Source organism: Cherax quadricarinatus, chromosome 60 (assembly GCF_038502225.1).
Source record: "Cherax quadricarinatus isolate ZL_2023a chromosome 60, ASM3850222v1, whole genome shotgun sequence".
NCBI classification, from domain to species: Eukaryota; Metazoa; Arthropoda; class Malacostraca; order Decapoda; family Parastacidae; genus Cherax; species Cherax quadricarinatus.
Genome location: NC_091351.1, coordinates 20,590,527 through 20,617,330, shown reverse-complemented (window position 1 = coordinate 20,617,330; position 26,804 = coordinate 20,590,527). Strand labels below are relative to the sequence as shown.

General features: G+C 46.1%; 1 protein-coding gene across 12 annotated transcripts in view; it reads left to right on the top strand.

Annotated features, from left to right (window-relative positions):
• LOC128694512 (E3 ubiquitin-protein ligase TRIM13-like) overlaps positions 1-26,804 on the top strand; it is a 221,962-nt gene that overhangs the window by 84,904 nt on the left and 110,254 nt on the right. For all 12 annotated transcript variants that reach the window (XM_070098011.1, XM_070098017.1, XM_070098020.1 and 9 more), the window contains one exon: positions 1,797-1,943. In XM_070098011.1, coding sequence (XP_069954112.1) covers positions 1,797-1,943 — 147 coding nt within the window. The remainder of the gene's footprint in view (positions 1-1,796; positions 1,944-26,804) is intronic.

Here is a 26,804-nt window from a genome sequence, read left to right as displayed (position 1 = left end):
TGGTTTCATGTGCATACACGCATATCTTCAGACATGTGTGTAAGCACATGAAAGTGCTCAGGTTTTATTTTCTATTTTCACTGGTATTTTTTTACAATTGTATATATGTTGAAAACACTTACAAATATCATTTAAGCATCTGTAACAACTGGTTATATATACTGAGCATTACCATCTGTTGCTTTAAAGACTTACCCTAATTAGTCATGTGAGTACTTAAGCAAGTAGGAAATGTTAACTTCATGTGTCAAGTCAACTGTCTTCTCTCATCTGATACTCTGCTAAACACTCAACTTATACTATTGTCCTCCTGTGTTGAGTTACCAATTTATGAAGGCCTGTCTTCCAGTATTGAGCCAATATATGAATGCATGTCCTCAGTGTTGAGCCAGTATATGAATGCATGTCCTCAGTGTTGAGCCAGTATATGAATGCATGTCCTCAGTATTGAGCCAGTATATGAATGCATGTCCTCAGTGTTGAGCCAATATATGAATGCATGTCCTCAGTGTTGAGCCAGTATATGAATGCATGTCCTCAGTGTTGAGCCAGTATATGAATGCATGTCCTCAGTGTTGAGCCAGTATATGAAGGCATGTCCTCAGTGTTGAGCCAATATATGAATGCATGTCCTCAGTGTTGAGCCAGTATATGAATGCATGTCCTCAGTGTTGAGCCAGTATATGAAGGCATGTCCTCAGTGTTGAGCCAAGATATGAATGCATGTCCTCAGTGTTGAGCCAATATATGCAGGCATGTCCTCAGTGTTGAGTTACCAATATTTGTGACTATTTGCATTCACAGTGAGAGGTGTAGGAGACCATCAGAATGGTTCTGGACAAGACCACAGTGACAGGTGTAAGAGATCATCAGAGTGGTCCTGGACAAGACCACAGTGACAGGTGGAGGAGACCATCAGAGGGTCCTGGTCAAGACCACAGTGACAGGTTTAGGAGACCATCAGAGTGGTACTGGACAAGATCACAGTGACAGGTGTAGGAGACCATCAGAGGGTCCTAGACAAGACTACAGTGACAGGAGTAGGAGACCATCAGAGTGGTCCTGGACAAGACCACAGTGACAGGTGGAGGAGACCATCAGAGGGTCCTGGTCAAGACCACAGTGACAGGTTTAGGAGACCATCAGAGTGATACTGGACAAGACCACAATGACAGGTGTACCAGACCATCAGAGTGGTCCTGGGCAAGACCACAGTGACATGTATAGGAGACCATCAGAGTGGTCCTGGACAGGACCACAGTGACAGGTGTAGGAGACCATCAGATTGGTCCTGGACAGGACCACAGTGACAGGTGTAGGAGACCATCAGAGTGGTCCTGGACAAGACCACAATGACAGGTGTACCAGACCATCAGAGTGGTCCTGGACAAGACCACAGTGACATGTGTAGGAGACCATCAGAGTGGTCCTGGACAGAACCACAGTGACAGGTGTAGGAGACCATCAGATTGGTCCTGGACAGGACCACAGTGACAGGTGTAGGAGACCATCAGAGTGGTCCTGGACAAGACCACAGTGACAGGTGTAGGAGACCATCAGAGGGTCCTGGACAAGACCACAATGACAGGTGTACCAGACCATCAGAGTGGTCCTGGACAAGACCACAGTGACATGTGTAGGAGACCATCAGATTGGTCCTGGACAGGACCACAGTGACAGGTGTAGGAGACCATCAGAGTGGTCCTGGACAAGACCACAGTGAGAGTTGCCATTAATATCTCTATTCTTCTAGAAGACTTATCCTCCAGCATTAATATTTGTGTTGGTAATGACAGGTGCAGGAGGGCATCAAGACGGCCCTGAACACCATGAATGCAGAGAAAGCTGCCACAGATGCCTCCATCCACCAGGGAGACTTGGCCTCCAACATTATGGAGAAAGTTGATATAATTACTGGTAACATCCTTGTCAGCAATTTTAATGTAAGTTGAACAGCATCCAGTGTAAATAGTTTCATAATATTCACTACTAAACAAGACAATGTGGTCAGTGTAAATACAGTGGAACCCCGAGATTCATACAGCTCCCAACTTGAACAATTACATCAGTGTATTATTGTAAGTGCTTTTGTAAGTGTATTTTTGGGGGTCTGAAACGGACTAATCTAATTTACATTATTCCTTATGGGAGCAAATTCGTTCGGTAACGGCACTCGAACAGCCTTCTGAAACGAATTTTGTATGAAACTCGGGCTACCACTGTACTTTCATAATATTCAGTATTATTCAAGACAGTGTGTTCAGTGTAAACACCTTCATATTCAGTATGATTAAAGACAATGTGGTCAGTGTAAATACAGGTGCTCCTTGACTTATGATGGGCTGCATTCTGACGAATTCATTGTACAGTGGTCCCCTGCTTTTCGTAGTTCCCGGCAATCGTAAAATTCGCCAATCATAGGGATATTTTCGTATAAACGTGGACTCGCTTTTCATAGGTTGACTCGCGAGTCATAGTTCGTCTGGGATGCGTATGCACAGCGTGAGCCAGGGCGGCAGCCAGTCTGGCATTGTTTACCAGTGAGCGAAGGTCCCCTCGCGTGCTCCAGCGAAATATTTCATAATATTCCATTTATTTTAGTGCTTGCAAGTACTAAATAAGCTACCATGGCTCCAAAGAAAGCTCCTAGTGCCAAGCCTGTGGTAAAGAAGGTGAGAAATACGATTGAATTTAAGAAAACCATCATTGAACAATATGAAAGTGGTACAAGTGTGGCCGAACTGTCCAGGATGTATAAGAAACCCTACACAACCTTATGTTCCATAGTGGCCAAGAAAAATGAAATAAAGGATGCTGTTGTTGCAAAGGGAGTAACTATGCTGACAAAAATGAGATCACCAGTACTGGAAGAGGTTGAGAAGTTATTATTGGTGTGGATAAATGAGAAACAATTAGCAGGAGATACTCTTATGACTTCGTTTATTTGTGAAAAGGCTAGGCAGTTGCATGAAGATTTGGTAAAGAAATTGCCTGCAAATAGTGGTGAAGTGAGTGAATTTAAGGCCAGCAAAGGCTGGTTTGAGAGATTTAAGAACCGTACTGGCACACAGTGTGGTAAGGCATGATGAGGCTGCCAGTTCGGACCACAAGGCGGCTGAAAATTATGTGCATGAAATCCAGGAGTACATAAACAGTGAAGGACTGAAACCTGAACAAGTGTTCAATTGTGACGAAACAGGCCTCTTTTGGAAGAAAATGCCAAAGAGGACCTTCATTACACAAGAGGAAAAGGCAATGCCAGGACATAAGCCTATGAAAGACAGACTGACGCTAATGTTCTGCGCTAATGCTAGTGGGGATTTCAAAGTGAAGCCATTACTAGTGTACCATTCTGAAAATTCCAGAGTGTTCAGGAAAAACAATGTTATGAAGAGTAAATTGTGTGTGTTTTGGAAATCTAATAGTAAGGCATGGGTCATGAGGGAAATTTATGGAGAAACATCACCCTAACAAGGTTGTTGCAAGCCAGGTTGGCAACATGTACAGTGACAAAGTCTTGGGCCATTTTAGGGAAGTGTTAAAGAGACGCAAGAAACAGAGCTCTCTCCACAGTTATTTTGTGAGACAGGACTCCAGTGACTCTCAAGGTGGTCCTAGTGGCATTAAGAAACAGAGAAGAGAAGCAACCCCAGAAAAGCAAATGGTACCTGAGGTGTTGATGGAAGGGGATTCCCCTTCCAAATTATAAACACTCTCCTCCTCCACTCTCTCTCCTCCTCCAGTCTCCCATACACTAAGAAGAATCTCCAATAAAGGTAAGTGTTATGCTGTTAATGTTTCATTCATCATTTCCCATTGTATTGTTTATGTACTACATGTATATTTCATGTTAAAAATTTTTTTGTTTTAATACTTCTGGGTGTCAGGAACGGATTAATTGTATTTACATTATTTCTTATGTGGAAAATTGATTCATAAATCGTAAATTTCGTTTATAGTAACGGCTCCAGGAACGGATTAATTATGAACAACGAGGGACCACTGTATATTGAAAATATCTTAAGTTGAATATGAATAAGATTTTTTTTTTAACGCTTCAGCCATTTCCCACTGAGGCAGGATGACCCAAAAAAGAAAGAAAAAACTTTCATCACTCAACACTCTCACCATCTTTCATACATAATCACTGCTTTGCAGAGGCACACAGATATGACAGTTTAGATGTCACTTATAAAAGCCAATATCCCAAACCCATCCTTTAAAGTACATTCATTGTACAGTAGACCCCTGTTTTACGATGGCCTCAACCTGTGATAAAACCGACTTACGATGATTGTCAGTGTAAAAATTTGACTCCAGCCTATGTTGAAAAACTCGACTTACATCATTCGTCCTGAAGGTGGCCGTCTGGTCTGTCTGTCCTGAGCACCTCAGCTGAGCTAGTGTGACATTGTTTACAAGCCAGGGCGGATGGTTGCATGCATACATTCGATAAATTTTGTATTATTCCAGTGTTTTTAGTGCTTGTAACTGCTAAATAAGCCACCATGAGCTCAAAGAAAGCTTCTAGTGTGAAGCCTGTGGTAAAAATGGTGAGAAATGCTATAGAAATACTATCCTACCATGGTCAGCTGCTGCTGCTGCTATACCACAGTCAGCTGCTGCTGTACCACCGTCAGCTGCTGCTGTACCACTCTCACCTGCTGCTGCTGCTGTACCACAGTCATCTGCTGCTGTACCACAGTCAGCTACTGCTGCTGCTGTACCACGGTCAGCTGTACTACTCGAAGATGTGGAGAGACTGTTGTTGGTGTGGCTTATTGAGAATACCGAGAAACAATTAACCCCTGAGGGTTAGCCACCCAGAATAACCCAAGAAAGTCAGTGTGTCATCAAGGACTGTTTAACTTATTTCCACTGGAGTCCTTAATCTTGTCTCCCAGGATGCAACCCACACCAGTCGACTAACACCCAGGTGAACAGGAAAAAAATGCCTGGAACAAGTGCTCATATTAGTGAATTTAAGGCCAGCAAAGGTTGGTTTGAGAGATTTAAGAATCGTAGTGGCATACACAGTGTGATAAGGCATGTTCTGGAAGAAAATACCAAACAGGACCTACATTACTCAGGAGGAAAAGGCACTCCCAGGGCACAGTGTCTCATCACTACATCTTCAATAAAGGTAAGTGTCATTTATTGTTCATTTAGTACTCTAGTACATGCACAATATATATTGTGCATGTATCCTTCTTTTTGTGTGTAGAAAAATGTATTAACTGAATTTTATTTGATAATTTTTAATGTTTTGACATTACAGAATATTTTAACTGTTCTTACTCTCATCTGCTGAGCATCAAGCTAAATATTAATACTAACCTTATTATACAGTGTAACTTAATTAAAACTGCAAGTATCTCTAGTACCTTCCTTAACCCTTTCAGGGTCCATCCCATAGATCTACGGCTTTACGGTGAGTGTCCAAACCGTAGATCTACGCCATGAGCTCAGCTCACTCTGATAAACTGTGAGTGGTACATTTGGGCCTAGATATGAGAGAATACATCTATGTGGTATGTGTGCACCACATAAAACAGATCCTGCAGCACACTGTGTATAATGAGAGAAAAAAACTGAAATCATGATTTTTCGATTAAAACAGCAACTTTGCAGTGTTTTTTCCTATGTTTTTTATAGTTGTATTTGCGATTTCTTGGTCTCATTTGATAGAATGGAAGACATATTACAGAAATAGAGATGATTTTGATTGGTTTTAGCACTGGAAATGGCTTGAAACTGAGCTCAAAGTAGCGGAAATGTTAAATTTTTGCCGATATTCAAGAGTAACCAAACGACCACACACGTCTAATACACGTCAGCTGGTGGGTCTAATATACATTCACAAATATGGTGATGATATTTATACAATTATTACAGTATTGCATAACAGTAAATCTTCTATTTTTTGGTGTGAATAAAAATTCATTATGTGAATAAAAAATCAAAATGGAATTTATTTGTAAAGCCTCAAAACATAACTAATGAACAGAGGAAATGTTAGTTTAGTGCCAGGAATACCTACATTGTTTATTCTGGACCCTATTTTGAAATTGGAATATTTTGAACTTTGTGTTAAATTGGCCAAATTAACAATTTCCGATCACTTTATTTTGTAGTTGAAACAGTTGACTTGGCGATTTCTTGTGCTCAATCGATAGAATAGAAGTAATACTAGTGAAATAGCTAAGAATTTGGTTGATTAGAATAAAGTAATTGGCCTAAAATAGGAGTCAAAGTCGGCAAAATCGCCGATTCGTAAATATCGCTGACACATCAAAATTCGCGAGAGCATAATTTCGTCAATTTTCCACCAAATTTAGTACTTTTTGTTTTATTACCTTCACAAAAAGATTCTCTACGATTTCATTAGAAAAAATAACAATTTTTTTTTTGAAAATTCTTGGACACTGGTGCGTGACTCCAGATTTGGGCCTTGGACCCTGAAAGGGTTAAGTTACAGTACCTTCTATAAGTTATGGTACCTTCCTTAAGTTACGGTACCTTCCTTAAGTTATGGTACCTTCCTTAAGTTACAGTATCTTCCATAAGTTATGGTACCTTCCTTAAGTTACGGTACCTTCCTTAAGTTATGGTACCTTCCTTAAGTTACAGTACCTTCCATAAGTTATGGTACCTTCCTTAAGTTACAGTACCTTCCTTAAGTTATGGTACCTTCCTTAAGTTACAGTACCTTCCATAAGTTATGGTACCTTCCTTAAGCTACGGTACCTTCCTTAAGTTACAGTACCTTCCATAAGTTATGGTACCTTCCTTAAGTTACGGTACCTTCCTTAAGTTATGGTACCTTCCTTAAGTTACAGTACCTTCCATAAGTTACGGTACCTTCCTTAAGTTACGGTACCTTCCTTAAGTTATGGTACCTTCCTTAAGTTACAGCACCTTCCATAAGTTATGGTACCTTCCATAAGTTATGGTACCTTCCTTAAGTTACAGTACCTTCCATAAGTTATGGTACCTTCCATAAGTTATGGTACCTTCCATAAGTTATGGTACCTTCCTTAAGTTACAGTACCTTCCATAAGTTATGGTACCTTCCATAAGTTATGGTACCTTCCATAAGTTATAGTACCTTCCATAAGTTATGGTACCTTCCATAAGTTATGGTACCTTCCATAAGTTACAGTACCTTCCATAAGTTATGGTACCTTCCATAAGTTATGGTACCTTCCATAAGTTATGGTACCTTCCATAAGTTATGGTACCTTCCATAAGTTATGGTACCTTCCATAAGTTATGGTACCTTCCATAAGTTACAGTACCTTCCATAAGTTATGGTACCTTCCATAAGTTACAGTACCTTCCATAAGTTAGGGTACCTTCCATAAGTTACAGTACCTTCCATAAGTTATGGTACCTTCCATAAGTTATGGTACCTTCCATAAGTTATGGTACCTTCCATAAGTTACAGTACCTTCCATAAGTTATGGTACCTTCCATAAGTTACAGTACCTTCCATAAGTTATGGTACCTTCCATAAGTTATGGTACCTTCCATAAGTTACAGTACCTTCCATAAGTTATGGTACCTTCCATAAGTTACAGTACCTTCCATAAGTTAGGGTACCTTCCGTAAGTTATGGTACCTTCCATAAGTTATGGTACCTTCCATAAGTTATGGTACCTTCCATAAGTTACAGTACCTTCCATAAGTTATGGTACCTTCCATAAGTTATGGTACCTTCCATAAGTTATGGTACCTTCCATAAGTTATGGTACCTTCCATAAGTTATGGTACCTTCCATAAGTTATGGTACCTTCCATAAGTTATGGTACCTTCCATAAGTTACGGTACCTTCCATAAGTTATGGTACCTTCCATAAGTTACAGTACCTTCCATAAGTTATGGTACCTTCCATAAGTTATGGTACCTTCCATAAGTTATTATACCTTCCATAAGTTATGGTACCTTCCATAAGTTATGGTACCTTCCATAAGTTACAGTACCTTCCATAAGTTAGGGTAACTTCCATAAGTTACAGTACCTTCCATAAGTTACAGTACCTTCCATAAGTTACAGTACCTTCCATAAGTTACAGTACCTTCCATAAGTTATTTTACCTTCCATAAGTTATGGTACCTTCCATAAGTTACAGTACCTTCCATAAGTTAGGGTACCTTCCATAAGTTACAGTACCTTCCATAAGTTACAGTACCTTCCATAAGTTACAGTACCTTCCATAAGTTACAGTACCTTCCATAAGTTATTTTACCTTCCATAAGTTATGGTACCTTCCATAAGTTACAGTACCTTCCATAAGTTAGGGTACCTTCCATAAGTTACAGTACCTTCCATAAGTTACAGTACCTTCCATAAGTTACAGTACCTTCCATAAGTTACAGTACCTTCCATAAGTTACAGTACCTTCCATAAGTTATGGTACCTTCCATAAGTTATGGTACCTTCCATAAGTTATGGTACCTTTCATAAGTTACAGTACCTTCCATAAGTTATGGTACCTTCCATAAGTTATGGTACCTTCCATAAGTTACAGTACCTTCCATAAGTTATGGTACCTTCCATAAGTTATGGTACCTTCCATAAGTTACAGTACCTTCCATAAGTTATGGTACCTTCCATAAGTTATGGTACCTTCCATAAGTTATGGTACCTTCCATAAGTTAGGGTACTTTCCATAAGTTACAGTACCTTCCATAAGTTATGGTACCTTCCATAAGTTACAGTACCTTCCATAAGTTAGGGAACCTTCCATAAGTTATGGTACCTTGCATAAGTTATGGTACCTTCCATAAGTTAGGGTACCTTCCATAAGTTATGGTACCTTCCATAAGTTAGGGTACCTTCCATAAGTTATGGTACCTTCCATAAGTTACAATACCTACCATAAGTTATGGTACCTTCCATAAGTTATGGTACCTTCCATAAGTTATGGTACCTTCCATAAGTTATGGTACCTTCCTTAAGTTAGGGTACCTTCCATAAGTTATGGTACCTTCCATAAGTTACAATACCTACCATAAGTTACAGTGCCTACCATAAGTTATGGTACCTTCCATAAGTTACAGTACCTTCCATAAGTTACAGTACCTACCATAAGTTATGGTACCTTCCATAAGTTACAGTGCCTTTCATAGGTTATAATACCTTCCATATTTTATGGTAACTTCCACAAGTTACAGTACCTTCCATAAGTTAAAGTACCTTCCATAAGTTACAGTACCTTCCATAAGTTATGGTAACTTCTGTAAGTTATGGTACCTTCCATAAGTTATGGTACCTTCTACAAGTTATAGTCCCTTCCACAAGTTATAGTACCTTCACATATTTTCACCATGTTATCTATTGGCACCTTTTCCCCTGTGTTAATATCATCTTCATTGTCACTATTATCATTAGGATCACCTTGACTCACAGGCATCAGTCAATATTGCTGTTAACCCGTAAATGGTTCAAACGTATACGTATATATGTTCACTACCCCAGTGCCCCGAATATTTTGAAATATTTTGAATATTTTTTTAATGAAAATAAAGAGCACATTTTTCTAAGTGTTATATAAGATAAAGAAAAAAAATAGGGTCAGTACTTACAGAGATATGAGGCCGAGAATTTGGCACTGGATGCTCACGTGACAGCAACATCGAATCCTGCCGCTTTCAGAAGTGTTGCCAATGTACCTTTTTTTCTATTTTCATATTCTTTTATGTAATTTTTTCCTTCTGAAAATTACAATTTATAGTAGTTCTTGTCATTTTATAACCCATCTTTGTTCTGACACTAGTACCTACCATCCGACTTACGACCTGCTTGACATACGTCCACTCGACTTAGGACCGTGCATCTGGCAGCTGGGCTGGGCCGGCTGATGCACACCACTGTACAATATTTGACAATACTCGTGGCGGCAATGCGTCATGCAGGCAGCATCAGTTTGAGTAACCCTGTCCTATCAGCAGCATCATACTGTATTAACTATACTAACTGGACAGTAAATTTCACCATGGCCCCTAAGATGAAGTCTGTGGCAAGAAAGGCTCTTACTCTCGAACTCTCTATTTGTTTTCACTGTTGCACATTAACCTGTCTGTATCTGTCTGCCTATATATCTGTGTATCTCTGTGTCTGTTTATCTGTCTACCTGTGTGTCTGTCTTTCTGTCTACCTGTGTGTCTGTCTTTCTGTCTACTTGTGTGTGTCTTTGTCTACCTGTGTGTGTCTTTCTGTCTACCTGTGTGTCTGTCTACCTGTGTGTGTCTGTGTCTGCCTGTGTGTCTGTCTACTTGTGTGTCTGTCTACCTGAGTGTGTCTGCCTACCTGTGTCTGTCTGTATGTCTTTCTGTCTGCTTGTCTGTCTCAAAGCCACTCATTAAAAGTGTAATTGGTCTTGATGCCATATTAATAATGATAACAATAATAATCACTGAGGAGCATTAAATGAGTATAAAATGTTGATATAGACATTTTGCTTAATCCATCTATGATTTCTTTTTCAAAATTATATAATAAACATGCTACATAACATATAAACATATAAATTAACAAATATGAGATGTTTTTCTGGTCGGCTTGACAGAGTGAACAGGAACCATTCGTGTCCGGGCTGGTAACAACAACAACAACGACGACGTTTGTTTACATAACTCGCCAACCTTCTACACACTTATTCGTTTATTCATTTAATCTTGTTTACTCACCTCTTGCTCTACATTAAGACTACAGATATTTTAAGGTAAGTAATGAGTGGACACGATTATTATATTATAGTTTAATAATAATAATATTATTAATATTAGTACATATCTATTATTGTAATAATAATAATAATAATAATAATAATTATTATTAATATTATTAATTTAGGGCACTGGAGCACAGATCCATTGTATAGCACTTTGTCTGGATTATTTGGGTTATCCTAGGTAATTTATACTATGTGTGATAACTTTACTTACGTGTACCTGTGAGAGAGAGAGAGAGAGAGAGAGAGAGAGAGAGAGAGAGAGAGAGATACAGAGAGAGAGATACACACACCCACCACCTCAAGCTGACCACATCATCATGAGGAGCCAGTCTATCAGCATCCTGTCAGCCAACATTAGAGGTTTCATTACTAATGTTGGAGAGCTCACACATAGTTTTGTGAACACTCGACGTCCCGACATGATAGCTGTTGTTGAAACATTTTTGGATGACAGGACTCCAGAAAATTTTGCAAGAATTGCTGGCTACACCTAATGGACGAGAAGAGACAGGCAAGGGCAAGGAGGAGGTGTTGCTGTGTGCTTCTCTAAAAGTGTTCATGTCCAGCACATTGATGTTGCCACTCCTACACATCTTGAAATGATGTTCTTCAAGCTCTGCATAAACACTAGTACCTCTGTACTAGCATGTGCAATGTACAGACCTCAGTGGCAACATGCAGACCCCATCAACTTCCTAATGGAAAATATTGACTCCCTTCTGCTACAACACAACTGTCAACATATTATAATTGTTGGTGACCTCAACCAGCACCTTATACAGAGGGACTTTGATGACCTTCTTGCAGTGTTTGACATTAGAAACTTTGTTGATTTCCCTACTCATATCTCTGGCTCCTCCCTTGACCCAGTAGTGAGTGATCTGGCAGAAGGCATAGTCACTTGTCAACCCCTCGGCTATGTCGGATCGTCTGACCACAAGGCTGTTTTTACGACACTTAAGATTGCTACAGAACGAGGTGAGGAGTCCACATGCACAACCTGGCTATGGGAAAGAGGTAATTGGCCAGCCCTTTGCTCTGAGCTCACCACCACCGATTGGAATGCTCTTCTCCAAGGGGATGTTGACAACCAAGTGAAAGCCTTCACTGGACACATCCTTAATCTACAACAAGAACACATTCCTCACCGGCAATATGTGACGAAGCCTACAGATCAGCCTTGGTTTGGCTTTCATTGTAGAGAGGCTGCTACTGCTAAGTACAAAGCATGGTGAAGGTATAAGAAACATCCTACCACCTATAACAGGAACTTGCACATGCAAGCCTGTAGGCAAATGGGTGATGTTCAAAAGTGGGCCATTGCTAAATGGGAGGTGGACACTAAAAGAAAGCTAGCATCAGGTAGGGTAGGCTCCAAAACCTGGTGGTCCCTGGTCAAGGACAGACAAGGTTATCTGCCTGATGAACTTATTCCACCTCTAAATCGACAGGGTGGGACCACCTCTACTAGTAGTCAAGAGAAGGCGGACCCCTTTGCTGAACACTTTGCTACCAAAATGCAAGTTCCTGATCCAGCAAGGAACCCTCCTTGGCTAGCTGCAAGAACTGTGTCAAAACTGTCAGTGGTGACAATAAGGCAGGAGGAGGTGCATTTCCTTTGTAAATCGCTTGACCAAGAAAAGGCTGTGGGCCCAGACAAGTTGAGCCCAAGATTGTTGAGAAGATGTTCAGACCAGCTAGCAGCACCTCTAACTCGCATCTTTCAGCACTGCCTAGTACAGTGTAAATGGCCCTCTCTATGGAAATAGGCAAATGTAGTCCCTGTTCACAAAAAGAAGAGCAGAGCAGAAATCAGCAACTACAGACCAGTGTCACTCCTGTCAATCAGTGGTAAGATCCTTGAGACAATAATCTCAAGACAAATGACAGAGTTTTTTGACTACCACTCACTACTTTTTTGATCGTCAATGTGGCTTCAGGAAATGTTACTCTGCTGCTGATCTGTTGTTAAACCTCTCCACTAAGTGGCACCAGTCACTGGATGAATCCGAAGTCAGCTGTGTGGTAGCACTGGACATTGCTGGCGCTTTCAACCGGGTGTGGCACCAGGGCCTCTTAGCAAAACTTCAAGCACTGGGAATTGCAGGCTCTACGCTATGTCACCTCAGTGATTACCTTCATGGTAGATCTCTAAGTGTAGTTCTCAATGGAACAGAATCAGCAAGACATCCTATTGGGGCAAGTGTTCCACAAGGAAGCGTGCTGAGTCCATTGTTACGGAATGTCTACTTCAACGACCTTCTTCATCTCATCCCAGAATCACATGCATTTGCAGACGACTGTACACTGACATTCACTTATCCAAGAGAAGAAATGCCAGCTGCTCTAAGCTACATCAATCACCAGCTGAGAGCTATATCAGCTTGGGGAAATAGATGGCAAGTAACATTTGCACTTGAGAAAACGCAAATGATGATCGTCTCTAGGCACCATGATGGTAATGCTGGTGCAGTAGTAAGGATGAATGGGAGGGTGTTGGCACCTGGAGAAGAAGTTGATATCCTTGGGGTGAAATTTGGCTCCAAACTAGCCATGAAGAACCATGTTGTAAATCTTGCAAATAAGGCAGCCAGGAAGCTTACAGCACTTCGCCGTATCTCGCATCTGCTTGACAGTAGGGGTTGCAAGATCCTGTACGAGGCACAAGTATGCTCACACCTTGAGTATGCTCCACTTTCTTGGTTTGCCTACCCCCCCTCTCATCTGCGACTGCTTGACAGAGTAGAGAACAGAGCAAGACGTCTCATCTCTCGCCTGGACCCATCCTGGATAGATCTGTCATTTCAGCAGAGCCTTCAACATAGGAGGGACGTGGGTGGCCTTACTGTTATGTACAAGGCCAATATTGTCAAAATACCACACTTGGATCCACTTCGAGGTCAGCGTGAAACAAGCTTTTGTGCCACAAGACGGGCAGAAAGCAGCAACTTCACTCTGGCTGTACCCTTCTCCAGAACATCACTCCATCTGAGATCATACATACCCAGGATGACTTGAGTATGGAAGACATTCGTACAGCATAATGATGTCAACAAGATAAAGTCAGTTGATCAAATGAAAATGCTGGCCCACAGATGGCTCCAACTTCATCCTGTTCCCTACTTGTATGTCTCATAACAATAAAAATGCTTTCAAATGAGCTGGTGTAGGTAACAGCTCTTAGCTTGCCAATAAAGTTAGGAATTCTTAACCTGTAAATAGCTTGTCAATAAAGCTAGGGATCCTTAACCTTGTCAAACCCTGTGTAAAAAAAAAGAGAGAGATACAGAGAGAAAGATAGAGAGAGAGAGATATACAGAGAGATAGAGAGAGAGAGATGCAGAGAGAGAGAGATACAGAGAGATACAGAGAGAGAGATACAGAGAGAGAGAGAGATACAGAGAGAAAGAGATACAGAGAGAGATACAGAGAGAGAGAGAGATGCAGAGAGAGATATATACAAAGAGAGAGAGAGAGAAATAGAGATACAGAGAGAGAGAGATACGATGCGTGCTAAAGGAATAACAGGAAAAGTTGGTCGATGGATCTATAATTTCCTCACAAACAGAACACAAAGAGTAGTAGTCAACAGAGTAAAGTCTGAGGCATCTACGGTGAAAAGCTCTGTTCCACAAGGCACAGTACTCGCTCCCATCTTGTTCCTCATCCTCATATCTGACATACACAAGGATGTAAGCCACAGCACCGTGTCTTCCTTTGCAGATGACACCCGAATCTGCATGACAGTGTCTTCCATTGCAGACACTGCAAGGCTCCAGGCGGACATCAACCAAATCTTTCAGTGGGCTGCAGAAAACAATATGAAGTTCAACCATGAGAAATTTCAATCACTCAGATATAGTAAACACGAAGAAATTAAATCTTCATCAGAGTACAAAACAAATTCTGGGCACAAAATAGAGCGAAACACCAACGTCAAAGACCTGGGAGTGATCATGTCGGAGGATCTAACCTTCAAGGACCATAACATTGTATCAATTGCATCTGCTAGAAAAATGACAGGATGGATAATGAGAACCTTCAAAACTAGGGAGGCCAAGCCCATGATGACACTCTTCAGGTCACTTGTTCTATCTAGGCTGGAATATTGCTGCACACTAACAGCACCTTTCAAGGCAGGTGAAATTGCTGACCTAGAAAATGTACAGAGAACCTTCACGGCACGCATAACGGAGATAAAACACCTCAATTACTGGGAGCTCTTGAGGTTCCTGAACCTGTATTCCATGGAACGCAGATGGAAGAGATACATGATTATATACACCTGGAAAATCCTAGAGGGACTAGTACCGAACTTGAACACGAAAATCACTCGCTACGAAAGCAAAAGACTTGGCAGACGATGCAATATCCCCCCAATGAAAAGCAGGGGTGTCGCTAGCACGTTAAGAGACCATACAATAGGTGTCAGGGGCCCCGAGACTGTTCAACTGCCTCCCAGCATACATAAAGGGGATTACCAATAGACCCCTGGCAGTCTTCAAGCTGGCACTGGACAAGCACCTAAAGTCGGTACCTGAGCAGCCGGGCTGTGGCTCGTACGTTGGTTTGCATGCAGCCAGCAGTAACAGCCTGGTTGATCAGGCTCTGATCCACCAGGAGGCCTGGTCACAGACCGGGCCGCAGGGGCGTTGACCCGCAGAACTCTCTCCAGGTAAACTCCATGTACAGAGAGAGAGAGATACAGAGGGAGAGAGATACAGAGAGAGAGATACAGAGAGAGAGAGATATACAGAGAGAGAGAGAGAGAGAGAGAGAGAGAGAGAGAGATACAGAGAGAGAGAGATACAGAGAGAGAGATACAGAGAGAGAGAGAGAGAGAGAGAGAGAAAAAAGAGAGAGCCACATTCAGTTAGCCAATCACCCACCCGGCCTCCCACCCACCCTACCTCCCACCCACCCGGCCAGCCAGCCAGCTACGTATTACACATGTTCCAGAGTTGTTTCTCTTTACTTAGGGTATAGGTTACACAACATTCTGGCAGGATGACACTACCAGTGGTATTCTCCCATTCCACTGTGTCGACAATACATAAAGATAACAGTAACATATGATACTGTACGCGATGTAAAATTTACAATACAGTTCACTACCATGTATACATTATATACAGTAAATAAATAATTAAAATATAACAATAGAAGTAAATTATGATAAAAAAAATGAAATAATGATTGTACATTATATTACAGTACTATGTAGGTAGCTTATACAGTGGACCCCCGCATACCGATTTTAATCCGTGCAAGAGGGCTCATTGGTATGCGAAATAATCGGTATGCGAATTAATTTTCCCCATAAGAAATAATGGAAATCAAATTAATCCATGCAAGACACCCAAAAGTATGAAAAAAAATTTTTACCACGTGAAATATACATTTTCCTACACACAAAGAGAAGGATACATGCACAATAGTAGAGTAGTACATGCACAATATATATTGTGCATGTACTAGTCTACTAAATGAAGAATAAATGACACTTACCTTTATTGAAGATGCAGCAATGACTGATGAGACACTGTGTCCTGGAAGTGCCTTTTCCTCCTGAGTACTGTAGGTCCTGTTTGGTATTTTCTTCCAGAACATGCCTTATCACACTGTGTATGTCACTACGATTCTTAAATCTCTCAAACCAACCTTTGCTGGCTTTAAATTCACCAATATGAGCACTAGTTCCAGGCATTTTTCCCTGTTCACCTGGGTGTTAGTCGACTGGTGTGGGTTGCATCCTGGGAGACAAGATTAAGGACCCCAATGGAAATAAGTTAGACAGTCTTTGATGACACTGACTTTTTTGGGTTATCCTGGGTGGCAAATCCTCTGGGGTTAATTGTTTCTTGGTATATTCTCAATAAGCCACACCAACAACAGTGCTACAGCAGCAGCAGACGATGCTACAGCAGCAGCAGACGATGCTACAGCAGCAGCAGACGATGCTACAGCAGCAGCAGACGATGCTACAGCAGCAGCAGACGATGCTACAGCAGCAGCAGCAGCTGACAGTGCAGCAGCAGCAGCTGACAGTGCAGCAGCAGCAGCAGCTGTACCGCCAATAGTAGCGATGGTTGATTGGGGTTTATTATACAACCTGGCCAGCTCGGAGACACGCACTCCACTTTCATACTTATCAATGATCTTTTTCTTCATCTCTATAGTAATTCTCACCCTTATTGCTGTAGGGTTGGCACTAGAAGCTTTCTTGGGGCCCATGGTCACTTATTTTCCAGATAAAATCACCAAAAACACTGTAATAATACGAAATGTTACGATTGTATGCTTGGATGCTACCGCGGAGGCTGGCTGGTAAACAATGCCACCGGTGGAACTGTTGCCAGAATGCTGTTCACTGCTGCCAGCATGCTGTTCACTGCAGCCACCATGCTGTTCACTGCAGCCAGCATGCTGTTCACTGCTGCCAATATGCTGTTCACTGGTACCAGCATGATGTTCACTGCTGCCAGCATGCTGTTCACTGCTGCCAACATACTGATTACTGATGCCAGCATGCTGTTCACCACTGCCAGCATGCTGTTCACTGCTGCCAGCCTGCTGTTCACTACTGCCAGCATGCTGTTCACCACTGCCAGCATGCTGTGTTCTGTTGCCAGCATGCTGCTCTCTGCTGCCAGCATGCTGTTCACTGCTCCCAGCATGCTGTTCACCACTGTTAGCATGCTGTTCACTGCTCCCAGCATGCTGTTCACCACTGCCAGCATGCTGTTCACTGCTGCCAGCATGCTGTTCACTGCTGCCAGCATGCTGTTCACTGCTGCCAGGATGCTGTTGACTGCTGCCAGCATGTTGTTGACTGCTGCCAGCATGCTGCTCACCACTGCCAGGATGCTGTTCACTGCTGCCAACATGCTGTTCACTGGTACCAGCATGCTGTTCACTGTTGCCAGCATGCTGTTCACTGTTTCCAGCATGCTGTTCACTGCTGACAGCATACTGTTCACTGCTGCCAGCATGCTGTTCACTTCTGCCAGCATGCTGTTCACTGCTGCCAACATGCTGTTCACTGGTACCAGCATGCTGTTCACTGTTGCCAGCATGCTGTTCACTGTTGCCAGCATGCTGTTCATTGCTGCCAGCATGCTGTTCACCACTGCCAGCATGCTGTTCACTGCTGCCAGCATGCTGTTCACTGCTGCCAGCATGCTGTTCACTGGTACCAGTATGCTATTCACTGCTGCCAGCATGCTGTTCACTGGTACCAGCAGGCTGTTCATTGGTACCAGCATTGTGTTCACTGCTGCCAGCATGCTGTTCACTGGTACCAGCATGCTTTTCACTGCTGCCAACATGCTGTTCACTGCTGCTAGCATGCTGTTCACCACTGCCAGCATGCTGTTCACTGCTGCCAGCATGCTGTTCACTGCTGCCAGCATGATGTTCACTGCTGCCAGCATGCTGTTCACCACTACCAGCATGCTGTTCACTGCTGCCAGCATGCTGTTCACTGCTGCCAGCATGCTGTTCACTGCTGCCAGCATGCTGTTCAGTGCTCCCAGCACACTGTTCACTACTGCCAGCACGCTGTTCACTGCTCCCAGCACGCTGTTCACTACTGCCAGGATGCTGTTCACCGCTGCCAATATGCTGTTCACTGGTACCAGCATGCTGTTCACGGTTGCCAGCATACTGCTCACTGTTGCCAGCATGCTGCTCACTGCGGCCAGCATGCTGTTCACTGTTGCCAGCATGCTGTTCACTGCTGCCAGCATGCTGTTCACTGCTGCCAGCATGCTGTTCACCACTGCCAGCATGCTGTTCACTGCAACCAGCATGCTGTTCACTGCTGCCAATATGCTGTTCACTGGTACCAGCATGCTGTTCACTGCTGCCAGCATGCTGTTCACTGCTGCCAACATACTGATCACTGATGCCAGCATGCTGTTCACCACTGCCAGCATGCTGTTCACTGCTGCCCGCCTGCTGTTCACTACTGCCAGCATGCTGTTCACTGCTCCCAGCATGCTGTTCACCACTGCCAGCATGCTGTTCACTGCTCCCAGCATGCTGTTCACCACTGCCAGCATGCTGTTCACTGCTGCCAGCATGCTGTTGACTGCTGCCAGCATGCTGTTCACTGCTGCCAGGATGCTGTTCACTGCTGCCAGCATGCTGTTGACTGCTGCCAGCATGCTGTTCACCACTGCCAGGATGCTGTTCACTGCTGCCAACATGATGTTCACTGGTACCAGCATGCTGTTCACTGTTGCCAGCATGCTGTTCACTGTTACCAGCATGCTGTTCACTGCTGACAGCATACTGTTCACTGCTGCCAGCATGCTGTTCACTTCTGCCAGCATGCTGTTCACTGCTGCCAACATGCTGTTCACTCGTACCAGCATGCTGTTCACTGTTGCCACCATGCTGTTCACTGTTGCCAGCATGCTGTTCATTGCTGCCAGCATGCTGTTCACTGCTGCCAGCATGCTGTTCACTGCTGCCAGCATGCTGTTCACTGGTACCAGTATGGTATTCACTGCTGCCACCATGCTGTTCACTGGTACCAGCATGCTGTTCATTGGTACCAGCATGGTGTTCACTGCTGCCAGCATGCTGTTCACTGGTACCAGCATGCTGTTCACTGCTGCCAACATGCTGTTCACTGCTGCTAGCATGCTGTTCACCACTGCCAGCATGCTGTTCACTGCTGCCAGCATGCTGTTCACTGCTGCCAGCATGCTGTTCACTGTTGCCAGCATGCTGTTCACTGCTGCCAGCATGCTGTTCACCACTGCCAGCATGCTGTTCCCCACTGCCAGCATGCTGTTCACTGCTCCCAGCATGCTGTTCACTGCTGCCAGCATGCTGTTCACTGCTCCCAGCATGCTGTTCACTGCTGCCAGCATGCTGTTCACCACTGCCAGCATGCTGTTCACTGCTGCCAGCATGCTGTTCACTGCTGCCAGCATGCTGTTCACTGATGCCAGCACGCTGTTCACTACTGCCAGGATGCTGTTCACCGCTGCCAACATGCTGTTCACTGGTACCAACATGCTGTTCACGGTTGACAGCATACTGCTCACTGTTGCCAGCATGCTGCTCACTGCGGCCAGCATGCTGTTCACTGTTGCCAGCATGCTGTTCACTGCTGCCAGCATGCTGTTCACCACTGCCAGCATGCTGTTCACTGCAGCCAGCATGCTGCTCACTGCTGCCAATATGCTGTTCACTGGTACCAGCATGCTGTTCACTGCTGCCAGCATGCTGTTCACTGCTGCCAACATACTGATCACTGATGCCAGCATGCTGTTCACCACTGCCAGCATGCTGTTCACTGCTGCCAGCCTGCTGTTCACTACTGCCAGCATGCTGTTCACCACTGCCAGCATGCTGTGTTCTGTTGCCAGAATGCTGCTCTCTGCTGCCAGCATGCTGTTCACTGCTCCAGGCATGCTGTTCACCACTGCCAGCATGCTGTTCACTGCTCCCAGCATGCTGTTCACCACTGCCAGCATGCTGTTCACTGCTGCCAGTATGCTGTTGACTGCTGCCAGCATGCTGTTCACTGCTGCCAGGATGCTGTTCACTGCTGCCAGCATGCTGTTGACTGCTGCCAGCATGCTGTTCACCACTGCCAGGATGCTGTTCACTGCTGCCAACATGCTGTTCACTGGTACCAGCATGCTGTTCACTGTTACCATCATGCTGTTCACTGCTGCCAGCATGCTGTTCACTGCTGCCAGCATGCTGTTCACTGGTACCAGTATGCTATTCACTACTGCCAGCATGCTGTTCACTGGTACCAGCATGGTGTTCACTGGTACCAGCATGCTGTTCACTGCTGCCAACATGCTGTTCACTGCTGCCAGCATGCTGTTCACCACTGCCAGCATGCTGTTCACTGCTGCCAGCATGCTGTTCACTGCTGCCAGCATGCTATTCACTGCTGCCAGCATGCTGTTCACTGCTGCCAGCATGATGTTCACAGTTGCCAGCATGCTGTTCACTGCTGCCATCATGCTGTTCACCACTGCCAGCATGCTGTTCACTGCTGCCAGCATGCTGTTCACTGCTGCCAGCATGCTGTTCACTGCTCCCAACACACTGTTCACTACTGCCAGCATGCTGTTCACTGGTGCCAGCATGCTGTTCACCACTGGTAGGATGCAGTTCACCACTGCCAGGATGCTGTTCACCGCTGCCAACATGCTGTTCACTTGTACCAGCATGCTGCTCACGGTTACCAGCATGCTGCTCACTGTTGCCAGCATGCTGCTCCCTGCTGCCAGCATGCTGTTCACTGTTCCCAGCATGCTGTTCACTGGTACCAGCATGCTGTTCACCACTGCCAGCATGCTGTTCACTGTTGCCAGCATGCTGTTCACTGCTGCCAGCATGCTGTTCACTGTTGCCAGCATGCTGTTCACCACAGCCAGCATGCTCTTCACTGCTCCTAGCATGCTGTTCACCACTGCCAGCATGCTGTTCACTGCTGCCAGCATGCTGTTCACTGCTGCCAGGATGCTGTTCGCTGCTGCCAGCATGCTGTTGACTGCTGCCAGCATGCTGTTCACCACTGCCAGGATGCTGTTCACTGCTGCCAACATGCTGTTCACTGGTACCAGCATACTGTTCACTGTTGCCAGCATGCTGTTCACTGTTGCCAGCATGCTGTTCACTGCTGCCAGCATGCTGTTCACTGCTGCCAGCATGCTGTTCACTGTTGCCAGCATGCTGTTCACTGCTGCCAGCATGCTGTTCACTGCTGCCAGCATGCTGTTCACTGCTGCCAGCCTGCTGTTCACTACTGCCAGCATGCTGTTCACCACTGCCAGCATGCTGTGTTCTGTTGCCAGAATGCTGCTCTCTGCTGCCAGCATGCTGTTCACTGCTCCCAGCATGCTGTTCACCACTGCCAGCATGCTGTTCACTGCTCCCAGCATGCTGTTCACCACTGCCAGCATGCTGTTCACTGCTGCCAGTATGCTGTTGACTGCTGCCAGCATGCTGTTCACTGCTGCCAGGATGCTGTTCACTGCTGCCAGCATGCTGTTGACTGCTGCCAGCATGCTGTTCACCACTGCCAGGATGCTGTTCACTGCTGCCAACATGCTGTTCACTGGTACCAGCATGCTGTTCACTGTTGCCAGCATGCTGTTCACTGTTACCAGCATGCTGTTCATTGCTGACAGCATACTGTTCACTGCTGCCAGCATGCTGTTCACTTCTGCCAGCATGCTGTTCACTGCTGCCAACATGCTGTTCACTGGTACCAGCATGCTGTTCACTGTTGCCAGCATGCTGTTCACTGTTGCCAGCATGCTGTTCATTGCTGCCAGCATGCTGTTCACCACTGCCAGCATGCTGTTCACTGCTGCCAGCATGCTGTTCACTGCTGCCAGCATGCTGTTCACTGGTACCAGTATGCTATTCACTGCTGCCAGCATGCTGTTCACTGGTACCAGCAGGCTGTTCATTGGTACCAGCATGGTGTTCACTGCTGCCAGCATGCTGTTCACTGGTACCAGCATGCTGTTCTCTGCTGCCAACATGCTGTTCACTGCTGCTAGCATGCTGTTCACCACTGCCAGCATGCTGTTCACTGCTGCCAGCATGCTGTTCACTGCTGCCAGCATGATGTTCACTGCTGCCAGCATGCTGTTCACCACTGCCAGCATGCTGTTCACTGCTGCCAGCATGCTGTTCACTGCTGCCAGCATGCTGTTCAGTGCTCCCAGCACACTGTTCACTACTGCCAGTATGCTGTTCACTGCTCCCAGCACGCTGTTCACTACTGCCAGGATGCTGTTCACCGCTGCCAATATGCTGTTCACTGGTACCAGCATGCTGTTCACGGTTGCCAGCATACTGCTCACTGTTGCCAGCATGCTGCTCACTGCGGCCAGCATGCTGTTCACTGTTGCCAGCATGCTGTTCACTGCTGCCAGCATGCTGTTCACTGCTGCCAGCATGCTGTTCACTGCTGCCAGCATGCTGTTCACCACTGCCAGCATGCTGTTCACTGCAACCAGCATGCTGTTCACTGCTGCCAATATGCTGTTCACTGGTACCAGCATGCTGTTCACTGCTGCCAGCATGCTGTTCACTGCTGCCAACATACTGATCACTGATGCCAGCATGCTGTTCACCACTGCCAGCATGCTGTTCACTGCTGCCAGCCTGCTGTTCACTACTGCCAGCATGCTGTTCACCACTGCCAGCATGCTGTGTTCTGTTGCCAGCATGCTGTTCACTGCTCCCAGCATGCTGTTCACCACTGCCAGCATGCTGTTCACTGCTGCCAGGATGCTGTTCACTGCTGCCAGCATGCTTTTCACTGCTGCCAGCATGCTGTTCACTGCTGCCAACATGCTTTTCACTGTTGTCAGCGTGCTGTTCACTGCTGCCAGCATGCAGTTCACTGCTGCCAGCATGCTGTTCACTGCTGCCAGCATGCTGTTCACTACTGCCAGCATGCTATTCAATGCTGCCAGCATGCTGTTCACTGCTGCCAGCATGCTGTTCACTGCTGCCAGCATGCTGTTCACTACTGCCAGCATGCTATTCAATGCTGCCAGCATGCTGTTCACTGCTGCCAGCATGCTGTTCACTGCTGCCAGCATGCAGTTCACTGCTGCCAGCATGCTGTTCACTACTGCAAGCATGCTATTCAATGCTGCCAGCCTTCGACAAGTGTGACCATGGCGTAATAGCGCACAAAATGCGCGCTAAAGGAATAACAGGAAAAGTTGGTCAATGGATCTATAATTTCCTCACTAACAGAACACAGAGAGTAGTCGTCAACAGAGTAAAGTCCGAGGCAGCTACGGTGAAAAGCTCTGTTCCACAAGGCACAGTACTAGCTCCCATCTTGTTCCTCATCCTCATATCCGACATAGACAAGGATGTCACCCACAGCACCGTGTCTTCCTTTGCAGATGACACCCGAATCTGCATGACAGTGTCTTCCATAGCAGACACTGCAAGGCTCCAGGCGGACATCAACCAAATCTTTCAGTGGGCTGCAGAAAACAATATGAAGTTCAACGATGAGAAATTTCAATTACTCAGATATGGTAAACATGAGGAAATTAAATCTTCATCAGAGTACAAAACAAATTCTGGCCACAAAATAGAGCGAAACACCAACGTCAAAGACCTGGGAGTGATTATGTCGGAGGATCTCACCTTCAAGGACCATAACATTGTATCAATCGCATCTGCTAGAAAAATGACAGGATGGATAATGAGAACCTTCAAAACTAGGGAGGCCAAGCCCATGATGACACTCTTCAGGTCACTTGTTCTATCTAGGCTGGAATATTGCTGCACTCTAACAGCACCTTTCAAGGCAGGTGAAATTGCCGACCTAGAAAATGTACAGAGAACTTTCACGGCGCGCATAACGGAGATAAAACACCTCAATTACTGGGAGCGCTTGAGGTTTCTAAACCTGTATTCCCTGGAACGCAGGAGGGAGAGATACATGATTATATACACCTGGAAAATCCTAGAGGGACTAGTACCGAACTTGCACACGAAAATCACTCACTACGAAAGCAAAAGACTTGGCAGACGATGCACCATCCCCCCAATGAAAAGCAGGGGTGTCACTAGCACGTTAAGAGACCATACAATAAGTGTCAGGGGACCGAGACTGTTCAACTGCCTCCCAGCACACATAAGGGGGATTACCAACAGACCCCTGGCAGTCTTCAAGCTGGCACTGGACAAGCACCTAAAGGCAGTTCCTGATCAGCCGGGCTGTGGCTCGTACGTTGGTTTGCGTGCAGCCAGCAGCAACAGCCTGGTTGATCAGGCGCTGATCCACCAGGAGGCCTGGTCACAGACCGGGTCGCGGGGGCGTTGACCCCCGAAACTCTCTCCAGGTAAACTCCAGGTAAACTGCTGCCAGCATGCTGTTGACTGCTGCCAGCATGCTGTTCACTGCTGCCAGCATGCTGTTCATTGCTGCCAGCATGCTGTTCACTGCTGCCAGCATGCTGTTCACTGCTGCCAGCATGCTGTTTATTGCTGCCAGCATGCTGTTCAAGAAATTGTCCTTATTGGTCTAGGATGCTCGGTCAAATGGCTGAATTAATTAAGTCATGTCTTGGGGAAAGTACAAGCCATAAACATTATTTTTGATAATAAGTTCAGCTGGAGGATGAGTACAACAGTTGTCAAGGAATAACTGAGAACCAGCACTTGGCATCCAGTCTGGCTTCCCTGCACTGGGAACCAGCACTTGGCATCCAGTCTGGCTTCCCTGCACTGGAAACCAGCACTTGGCATCCAGTCTGGCTTCCCTGCACTGGGAACCAGCACTTGGCATCCAGTCTGGCTTCCCTGCACTGAGAACCAGCACTTGGCATCCAGTCTGGCTTCCCTGCACTGGGAACCAGCACTTGGCATCCAGTCTGGCTTCCCTGCACTGGAAACCAGCACTTGGCATCCAGTCTGGCTTCCCTGCACTGGGAACCAGCACTTGGCATCCAGTCTGGCTTCCCTGCACTGGGAACCAGCACTTGGCATCCAGTCTGGCTTCCCTGCACTGGGAACCAGCACTTGGCATCCAGTTTGGCTTCCCTGCACTGGGAACCAGCACTTGGCATCCAGTCTGGCTTCCCTGCACTGGGAACCAGCACTTGGCATCCAGTCTGGCTTCCCTGCACTGGAAACCAGCACTTGGCATCCAGTCTGGCTTCCCTGCACTGGGAACCAGCACTTGCCATCCAGTCTGGCTTCCCTGCACTGAGAACCAGCACTTGGCATCCAGTCTGGCTTCCCTGCACTGGGAACCAGCACTTGGCATCCAGTCTGGCTTCCCTGCACTGGAAACCAGCACTTGGCATCCAGTCTGGCTTCCCTGCACTGGGAACCAGCACTTGGCATCCAGTCTGGCTTCCCTGCACTGGGAACCAGCACTTGGCATCCAGTCTGGCTTCCCTGCACTGGGAACCAGCACTTGGCATCCAGTTTGGCTTCCCTGCACTGGGAACCAGCACTTGGCATCCAGTCTGGCTTCCCTGCACTGGGAACCAGCACTTGGCATCCAGTCTGGCTTCCCTGCACTGGGAACCAGCACCTGGCATCCAGTCTGGCTTCCCTGCACTGGGAACCAGCACTTGGCATCCAGTCTGGCTTCCCTGCACTGGGAACCAGCACCTGGCATCCAGTCTGGCTTCCCTGCACTGGGAACCAGCACTTGGCATCCAGTCTGGCTTCCCTGCACTGGGAACCAGCACCTGGCATCCAGTCTGGCTTCCCTGCACTGAGAACCAGCACTTGGCACCCAGTCTGGCTTCCCTGCACTGAGAACCAGCACTTGGCATCCAGTCTGGCTTCCCTGCACTGGGAACCAGCACTTGGCATCCAGTCAGGCTTCCCTGCACTGGGAACCAGCACTTGGCATCCAGTCTGGCTTCCCTGCACTGGGAACCAGCACCTGGCATCCAGTCTGGCTTCCCTGCACTGGGAACCAGCACTTGGCATCCAGTCTGGCTTCCCTGCACTGGGAACCAGCACCTGGCATCCAGTCTGGATTCCCTGCACTGGGAACCAGCACTTGGCATCCAGTCTGGCTTCCCTGCACTGGGAACCAGCACTTGGCACCCAGTCTGGCTTCCCTGCACTGGGAACCAGCACTTGGCACCCAGTCTGGCTTCCCTGCACTGGGAACCAGCACTTGGCACCCAGTCTGGCTTCCCTGCACTGGGAACCAGCACTTGGCATCCAGTCTGGCTTCCCTGCACTGGGAACCAGCACTTGGCACCCAGTCTGGCTTCCCTGCACTGAGAACCAGCACTTGGCATCCAGTGTGGCTTGCCTGCACTGGGAACCAGCACTTGGCATCCAGTCTGGCTTCCTTGCACTGGGAACCAGCACTTGGCATCCAGTCTGGCTTCCCTGCACTGGGAACCAGCACTTGGCATCCAGTCTGGCTTCCCTGCACTGGGAACCAGCACTTGGCATCCAGTCTGGCTTCCCTGCACTGGGAACCAGCACTTGGCATCCAGTCTGGCTTCCCTGCACTGGGAACCAGCACTTGGCATCCAGTCTGGCTTCCCTGCACTGGGAACCAGCACTT